At 43.0% G+C, this 10000-nt stretch overlaps 1 protein-coding gene across 1 annotated transcript in view; it reads right to left on the reverse strand.

Moving 5' to 3' along the window:
- LOC112215028 (transcription factor SOX-5) overlaps window positions 1–10000 on the reverse strand; it is a 115470-nt gene that overhangs the window by 9226 nt on the left and 96244 nt on the right. Inside the window, 2 exon segments of the mRNA XM_042298035.1 lie at window positions 539–711; window positions 8822–9008. Coding sequence (XP_042153969.1) covers window positions 539–711; window positions 8822–9008 — 360 coding nt within the window.

A 10000-nucleotide genomic window follows, 5' to 3' on the forward strand; every position in this document is an offset into this window, starting at 1 on the left:
CACACACACACACACATTACCTCAGCCAAGGGTTTCTCTAACTGGCCAATTTACCTGTACTGCTCTTATTACACAGGTGATTGACAATTATGACTGTTTCGATATATACAGACATAAATGTTGAATTCCATTTCATCTTAATGTATCGTGTTATATCATATTATAATACATTGTGTTGCAATATATTTTACAAAGGTGATTTATACTAGAATATGACATTACATTTGAACATATTGTATCATATTACATTACATTGTAGGATAATATAGTATATTGTGCATTGCAGTATCTTATCTAGAGAGGGTCTGGGGATGTAGGGTTGGTCAAGTGCAAGTTCAGTTTTTGTATTTTTATTTACTTATTATTATTATTATTTTTAATCATAATGTCGCTACTTTTCTAGAGGGGAATTTATTCCTATTTCTTAAATCTAATGTCATGGTACAGGGTTATGTCCTGTTAGTAGTATGAGGACAGAAGGCATGTTGTTGTAATAAAAGAATAGTTGTAAGGTTAAGGATGTACTAACATATCTGACCTTGTCGGAGCGCCCGTTGTTCAGGCTGAGGTTGTTGACGGCGGCAACCTTGGCGTCCAACACCTGCTGTTCTCTCTTCAGCTGCTCCTTCATCTGTCTGGCCTCAGCGAAGGCCTTGGTCACAGCCTCGTGGTCGTTCAGATAGCCCCCGGAGGACAGGGATGACAGCAGGTCTGAGAGAGATACACAGAAGAGCATGTTCCTATTTAAAATCTCAATGAGGGGAAATATCAGGAATGAGTTTTTTTTATGTATATATACACTACCGTACAATGTTAAGGTCACTTAGAAATGTCCTTGTTTTTGAAAGAAACGCAATTTTTTTGGTCCATTAAAATAACATCAAATTGATCAGAAATACAGTGTAGACATTGTTAATGTTGTAAATGACTATTGTAGATGGAAATGGCAGATTTTTAATGGAATATCTATATAGGCGTACAGCGGCCCATTATCAGCAACCATCACTCCTATGTTCCAATGGCACGTTGTGTTAGCTAATCCAAGTTTATCATTTTAAAAGGCTAATTGATAATTTAAAAAAAGGGTTTTCTAATGATGTTAGTCCAGCTGAAAACTGTTGTACTGATTAAAGAAGCAATAAAACTGGCCTTCTTTAGACTAGTTGAGTATCTGCAGCATCAGCACTTACAGGTTCAAAATGGCCAGAAATAAAGACCTTTCTTCTAAAACTCGTCAGTCTGTTCTTGTTCTGAGAAATGAAGACTATTCCATGCGAGAAATTGCCAAGAAACTGAAGATCTGGTACAACGCCGTGTACTATTCCCTTCACAGACAGAGCAAACTGGCCCTAACCAAAATAGAAAGAGGAGTGAGAGGCCCCGGTGCACACCTGAGCAAGAGGACAAGTACATTAGAGTGTCGAGTTTGAGAAACAGACACCTCACAAGTCCTCAACGGGCAGCTTCATTAAATTGTACCCTCAAAACACCAGTCTCAATGTCAACAATGAAGAGGTGACTCCGGGATGCTGACCTTCTAGGCAGAGTTCCTCTGTCCAGCGTCTGTGTTATTTTGCCCATCTTAATCTTACATTTTGATTGGATAGTCTGAGATATGGCTTTTTCTTTGCAGTCGCCTCTTCACTGTTAACGTTGAGACGGGTGTTTTTGCGGGTTCTATTTAATGAAGCTGCCAGGTAGCCTAGGGGGCGGCAGGTAGTCTAGTGGTTAGACCGTTGGGCCAGTAACCAAAAGGTTGCTAGATCAAATCCCTGGGCTGACAAGGTAAACATCTGTTGTTCTGCCCCCGAACAAGGCAGTTAACCCAGTAGGCCGTCATTGTAAATAACCATTTGTTCTTAACTGACTTACCTAGTTAAATAAATGTTCAATACAAAAACAATATGGACCAAAAATGTGCTTTTCTTTCAAAAACAAAGACATTTCTAAGTGACCCCAAACTTTTGAATGGTAGTGTATACTGTATATACTGTATGTGTGTATTTTAGTTTACAAAATGTTTAATTAAAATAGAATTGACTAGAACTTTGATTGTTGGTTGTTCAACTGTAAATCTGTTTGTCAGATTGCAGATTGCTCCAGCTCTTTTAGAGATAAACTATTTGGATGTAAACAGTCTCTAAGGCCATCCAGAATAAACACTGTCCTTAACCCCTGTGAGGTAAATACATGACCAGACACACAACCACAGGGGAAACACACACACACACATGCAGTCGTACAGTCACCCGGACACAGACTGACCAGTTGACTGCTAAGGCTGTGTGTGTGTGACCCGTGGCCAGGTCGGCTCTCTCTCAGCCTCCACTGAGAGACGTGTGTATGGGTGCGTGTGACCTTCAGATCACACGCACCCATACACATACAGACACCCCAGTCAAACCCTGCCATTTTAAGTCTGGATGTTATTTCCCGTGGTGAACCTCACTCCCACCCAGCGGCAGACAGAAACACACGCAGAACGGTAAACACAGTGTACAAAGGCATCCTGACAGACCATCTAAAAGCCCATTCCCTCAAATCTCAAATCTCCACATCATTCAGATTTATTGAAAAGCCCCAGCATTCCTCCCGAAAGGGGATACAGGTTTTTTGTTGTTGTTGTTGCACAAATACACACACATGCTTGCTCGCTCGCACACACACACAAACACACACACACACACACACCTCCTTTCCGCCTGCCTGTCCACGCAAACACACACATTCCCTCACTATCCATTTAGTCCTTTTCATCCAAAAGCTCATGGAATTCTTTGAAGAGTAGAAAAGCGCAGGCGGCATCCCGGAAGATTACTCCTATTAAACCCAAAAAGCCTGCTAATTTGCCCCTCCGGAAACATCTGCCCAACACATATCAAAGATGATTCTCTGCTTCTTTTCAGCGTTGTTATTTGTGTTATTGCCACAGCTTAGCGGACGGAGCGGCAGCAGCATCTGCTGTGTGACTGTGAGAGGCGGGAGGTCGGGATGAGGGATGAGGGAGGCCGTGCTATCGCTCTCTCTCCATCTCTGGGTTAACAAAGAGCTGCTCCAAGCTTATGGCCCTTTATCTGTCACTAATCCCTCCTGCTAATGCCATCTCAGGGCAGATTACACTCTCAGATTTGTAATGACAGAGGAGTGAACTCTTACAAAAGTCATAACGGCAAAATTGGATGCAGAGGGCTGGAGAGAGAGAGAGGCCGGTGTTGTGGGCTGTGTTGGCTGGCTTGCTGGATGGTAGTGGGTTTTAAGATTCAAGAGCAGAGATGTACTGTGTCTGAGTTCTTCTCTCTTGTTATGTGTGTGTGAGTGTGTGTGTGTGTGTGTGTGTGTGTGTGTGTGGGTGTGGTGCTGTGTTGGCTGGCTTGCTGGATGGTAGTGGGTTTTAATCTGTCTGATTCAATGTGTGTGTGTGTGTGTGTGTGTGTGTGTGTGTGTGTGTGTGTGTGTGTGTGTGTGTGTGTGTGTGTGTGTGTGTGTGTGAGCAGAGATGTACTGTGTCTGAGTTCTTCTCTCTTGTTATGTGTGTGTGAGTGTGTGTGTGTGCACTGTGTGTGCACTGTGTGTGTGTCCTTGAGTGCCAACCTAGGCATGACCCAGATAGGAGGGCTGGGGACAACAGTGAGACCCAGCCAGAGCCCAAACCCTACCCTACCCTGCAGCCTCACTCTGCCCTGGCCTGGCACTAATTATTCAGAGTGGCCACACACACACTGTTGAAATTAGACAGTCACACAGAGTGGGTCTCAGCAGTAGAGGTCACAGACACTGACAGGCATTCAAAGTTCAGTCCTTCAGATCAGACTCTCGGAGACTGTCATTGAGGAGAGGTTGGATTGTGGGAGATAGACTGATAGAGGACAGATGCTGCGAGGAGACTGGACAGAGAGGAGCACGCACACAAAGACAATGAATAATAACCATGTGTTATTAAATCCATTGAAAGTCATAACTCCCTGTCTCTCTGTGTTTGACTGCAATAGCAAACGACGTGAATCTTCGCCTGACCTGGTAACACTAACAGGAACCGACGGAAACAGACTGTGTGCCGTGGCAGCAGACAGACACTCATTGTGATCTAAATGAAACGGCTTTCCTCAACATGTTCCATCTGAAATCCATTTGTCAGAACAAAAAACATCTGGTATGTAAATCCACTAATCTACTATTAAACCCTGCGATTTGTTGAAAAACACTGAGATTAGAAAGAATACAAGTTAGAAATGGCTAACTGCTGCAAAAGGAGGAGGGGGGTGTGTATTATAATGTGTGTGTATTATAATGTGTGTGTATTATAATAGCTGTGTGTGTGTGTGTGTATTATAATGTGTGTGTGTATTATAATGTGTGTGTGTATTATAATAGCTGTGTGTGTGTGTGTGTGTGTGTGTGTGTGTGTGTGTGTGTGTGTGTGTGTGTGTGTGTGTGTGTGTGTGTGTGTGTGTGTGTGTTCTGTGTGAGTTCTAACAGCCGTGACGTGTGTTTATAATAGCCTTGTGATCTGTGTGTGTGTCTGCTGTTATTGTGTTATTAATGCAGGTTGTTATGTGTGTATCGTCCTGTAAGAGGCTTGTCTAATCTCATCTGTGATAAGTCCCGCCTGTCACACAGCTACTCTATTCATCTGAAAAACACACTCTCCTCTTCCATCACTCCATTTCCCCTCCTATCCTTCACACTACTCCATCTCTCCACCTCCTCCTCCTTTTCCTCCTCCTCCTCTTCCTATTCAAACTCCCGCTTAACCATCCCTGCCTCTCTGGCTAATAAACGCTTGACAATAATATACCCTACAGGCATACACAATGGGAAAACATCACCTACACTAATTATAGCATTTTCTTTTATTTTGTATTCATTTGTTTTGTTTTTTGTTACTTTTAACCCCTTTTCTCCCCAATTGGTAGTTACAGTCTTGTCTCATCGCTGCAACTCCCGTACAGACTCGGTCGAGAGCCATGCGTCCTCCGAAACACAACCCAACCAAGCCGCACTGCTTCTTGACACAACACCCACTTAACCCGGAAGCCAGCCGCACCAATGTGTCGGAGGAAACATCGTGCACCTGGCGGCCGTGTCAGCATGCACTGCGCCCGGCCCGCCACAGGAGTCGCTAGTGCGCGATGGGACAAGGATATCCCTGCCGGCCAAACCCTCCCCTAACCCGGACGACGTTGCGCTAATTGTGCGCCGCCCCATGGGTCTCCCAGTCGCGCACGGCTGCGACAGGGCCTGGACTCGAAACCAGAAACTCTAGAGCTAGCTAATTGTAGCATATTTACATGTGTGAACACACATTGTTGTCAGTGAATCAGTGTTTCATGAATATATTACTTAAAACACTACTTAATGGTGATGTGAGTGAAATAAATGACATTCATGTGCATACTTACTTAAAATATCTACTACTGCTAATATTATTATTATTATTATTATATTACTACCACTACTTATTCTATAATGGATTAAATAGTTTCTTCCCGGCTAATATTATTATTATTATATTACTACCACTACTTATTCTATAATGGATTAAATCGTTTCTTCCCTACTAATATTATTATTATTGTTATTATTATTATTATTATTAATATTATTATATTACTACCACTACGACTACTTATTCTATAATGGATTAAATAGTTTCTTCCCTCCTCAACAATCTACACACAATATCCCAAAATGATAAAGCAAAAACAGGTTTTTGAAGATTGATAAAAATAAAAATAAACAGAAATATCACATTTACATAAGTATTCAGACCCTTTACTCAGTACTTTGTTGAAGCACCTTTGGCAGCCATTACAGACTTGAGTCTTCTTGGATATAGCGCTACAAGCTTGGCACAATGGGAGTTTCTCCCATTCTTCTCTGCAGATCCTCTAAAGCTCTGTCAGGTTGGATGGGGAGCGTCACTGCAAAGCTATTTTCACGTGTCTCCAGAGATTTGGTTTAAGTCCGTGCTTTGGCTGGGCCACTCAAGGACATTCAGAGACTTGTCCCGAAGCCACTCCTGAGTTGTCTTGGCTGTGTGCTTAGGGTCGTTGTCCTGTTGGAAAGTGAACCTTCGCCCCAGTCTGAGGTCCTGAGCAGGTTTTCATCAAAGATCTCTCTGTATTTCGCTCCGTTCATCTATTCCTCTATCCTGACTAGTCTCGCAGTTCCTGCCGCTGCATAACATCCCCACAGCATGATGCTGCCACCACCATGCTTCACTGTTGGGATGGTATTAGCCAGGTGATGAGCGGTGCCTGGTTTCCTCCAGATGTGACGCTTGGCATTCAGGCCAAAGAGTTCAATCTTGGTTTCATCAGACCAGAGAATATTGTTTTTCATGGTCTAAGAGTCCAGTCCTTTAGGTGCCTTTTGGAAAACTCCAAGTGGGCTGACATGTGCCTTTTACTGAGGAGGGGCTTCCGTCTGGCCACTCTACCATTAAGGCCTGATTAGTGGAGTGCTGCAGAAGAGATGGTTCTCCCATCTCCACAGTGGAACTCTGGAGCTCTGTCAGAGTGACCATCGGGTTCTTGGTCACCTCTCTCACCAAGGCCCTTCTCCCCTGATTGCTCAGTTTGGCCGGCCGCCAGCTCTAGGAAGCGTCTTGGTGGTTCCAAACTTCTTCAATTTAGGAATGATGAAGGCCACTGTGTTCTTGGGGACCTTCAATGCTGCAGACATTTTTTGGTACCCTTCCCCAGGTCTGTGCCTCGACACAATCCTGTCTCAGAGCTATACAGACATTTCCTTCGAACTCATGGCTTGGTTTTTGCTCTGACATATACTGTCAACTGTAGAACCTTATATAGACAGCTGTGTGCCTTTCCAAATCATGTCCAATCAATTGAATTTTCCACAGGTGGACTCCAATCAAGTTGTAGAAACATCTCAAGGATGATCAATGGAAACAGGATGCACCTGAGGTCAATTTCGAGTCTCATCGCAAAGGGTCTGAATACTTATATAAATAAGTTATTTTAGTTTTTCATTTTTAATACATTTGCAAACATTGCTAAAACGCTATTGTGTGTGGATTGATGAGATTTAAAAAAATATTTTATTTGAAAACAATCAGAAATGTGAAAAAGTGAAGGGGTCTGAATACTTTCCGAATGCACTGAATATACAGTTGAAGTCGGAAGTTTACATACACCTTAGCCAAATACATTCACAATTCCTGACATTTAATCCTAGTAAAAATTCCCTGTCCTAGGACAGTTAGGATCACCACTTTATTTTAAGAATGTGAAATGTCAGAATAACAGTGGAGAGAATTACTTATTTCAGCTTTAGTTTCTTTCATCACATTCCCAGTGGGTCAGAAGTTTACATACACTCAATTAATATTTGGTAGCATTGCCTTTAAATTGGTCAAACATTTTGGGTAGCCTTCCACAAGCTTAAAACAATAAGTTGGGTGAATTTTGGCCCATTCCTCCTGACAGAGCTGGTGTAACTGAGTCAGGTTTGTAGGCCTCCTTGCTCACACACACTTTTTCAGTTCTGCCCACAAATGTTCTGTAGAATTTAGGTCAGCGCTTTGTGACTCCAATACCTTGACTTTGTTGTCCTTAAGCCATTTTGACACATTGTCCATTTGGAAGACACATTTGCGACCAAGCTTTAACTTCCTGACTGATGTCTTGAGATGTTGCTCCAATATATCCACATAATTTTCCTCCTTCATGATGCCATCTATTTCGTGAAGTGCACCAGTCCCTCCTGCAGCAAAGCAGCCCCACAACATGATGCTGCCACCCCCGTGCTTCACGGTTGGGATGGTGTTCTTCGGCTTGCAAGCCTCCCCCTTTTTCCACCAAACATAATGATGGTCACTATGGTCAATCAGTTTTATTTTTGTTTTATCAAACAAGAGGACATCTCCAAAACGTGTGATCTTTGTCCCCATGTGCAGTTGCAAACCGTAGTCTGGCTTTTTTCTAGCGGTTTTGGAGCAGTGGCTTCTTCCTTGCTGAACGGCCTTTCAGGTTATGTCGATATAGGACTCGTTTTACTGTGGATATAGATACTTTTGTACCTGTTTCCTCCAGCATCTTCACAAGGTCCTTCGCTGTTGTTCTGGGATTGATTTGCACTTTTCGTACCAAAGTATGTTCATCTCTAGGAGACAGAACACGTCTCCTTCCTGAGCGGTATGACGGCTGTGTGGTCCCATGGTGTTTATACTTACTATTGTTTGTACAGATGAATGTGGTACCTTCAGGCATTTGTAAATTGCTCCCAAGGATGAACCAGACTTGTGGAGGTCTACAATTTTGTTTCTGATATCAAGGAAAGAGGCACTGAGTTTGAAGGTAGGCCTTGAAATACATCCACAGGTACACCTCCAATTGACTCAAATGATGTCAATTAGCCTAATCGAAGCTTCTAAAGCCATGACATAATTTTCTGGAATTTTCCAAGCTGTTAAAAGGCAAATTTTCCAAGCTGTTAAAAGGCACAGTCAACTTCTGACCCACTGGAATTGTGATACAGTGAATTATAAGTTAAATAATCTGTCTGTTAACAATGGTTGGAAAAATGACTTGTGTCATGCACAAAGTAGGTGTCCTAACCGACTTGCCAAAGCTATAGTTTGTTAACAAGAAATTTGTGGAGTGGTTGAAAAACGAGTTTTAATGACTTCAACCTAAGTGTATGTAAACTTCCGACTTCAACTGTATATATATATATATATATATATATATATATATATATATATATATATATATATATTTGTGTGTGTGTGTTGTGTGTGTGTGTGTGTGTGTGTTATGTTCAATTTGTGTATGCGTGGTGAGTGGGTGCAGTCCCTTACCTATGGAGCTGACTCTGGACGGTGGTCCTCCGACGCTGGAGGGGGCTGTGCTGTGTTTCATGGACCCGGTGCCATGGTGACCCAGCTTCATGGTGGGGACCTGTGGGGAAGCGGGGGAGGTGGGTGACTTGCTCTCGCTTGCTGTCTTAGGCTTGGACGACAGGTTCAGGGGCTGAGCACCCTCGTCCTGCAAAATCAAAACACACCAGTTGTGGCCTAGTGGTCGCTGGGTGGGTTCAACCAATCACCGAGGATCACCTGAGACGTTTGCCCAATCAGAAGGCTTGGATTGGATTCTACAGCAAGGCAGAGTGGACAAACCTGTCCCATATGGCTCAAACCACAGGATGAGATTCCCAAACAAAGCTAAAATAGATACTGTATTCCCCATGCCATGGAAGAGAGTCATGCACATTCTCTGCCTCCTGAAAGAGGTACTGGACATGCAATGCCTCAAGATGAGAATTGATGCTTGTGAGTCGTGCACATGCCACACAGAAGAGGACATGCAGGGCACACTTATAAAATATATTATCCACAGCACCCGACACATACTATGCTTCATAAGGACACCACAAGAGCCCCTGTCAGACACTTAACCTCTTCAAGGTTGACCCTTAAGCACAGCTGAGAGCTTTTACAACGGCTCATGAGAAAACGGATGGAAAAAAACAAGAATATAGAAAAATGCTTGTTTTCTTTTGTGTAGATTAAAAGGCGCCATTGTAAAGACTCAGAGATGTGACCTGTTGAGTTTCAGCAGCTGTACAGACCACTTAGTCAGAGACACAGCTTCACAGCCTCTCATCAAGTCTAGATGAGGAGTTTCACTTTCCCAAGTGCAGCTCATTGAAAGACTTGAGGAAGACAACAGCAGTAGACAACAGTAGAAGCATCAAGTGTCAAACCCAGATTGGCTGTGTGTGTGTGTGCCCCTTTGTCTGATTAAAACAACAACAATTAACACTCACACACAACAGGGGGTAAAGTATCCATGGTTAGCTAGGAATACATCTAGAACAGGGGGTGAAGTATCCATGGTTAGCTAGGAATACATCTAGAACAGGGGGTAAAGTATCCATGGTTAGCTAGGAATACATCTAGAACAGGGGGTAAAGTATCCATGGTTAGCTAGGAATACATCTAGAACAGTATCCATGGGGGTAAAGTATCCATGGT

This window comes from Oncorhynchus tshawytscha, linkage group LG15, assembly GCF_018296145.1.
Source record: "Oncorhynchus tshawytscha isolate Ot180627B linkage group LG15, Otsh_v2.0, whole genome shotgun sequence".
Taxonomy (NCBI): Eukaryota; Metazoa; Chordata; class Actinopteri; order Salmoniformes; family Salmonidae; genus Oncorhynchus; species Oncorhynchus tshawytscha.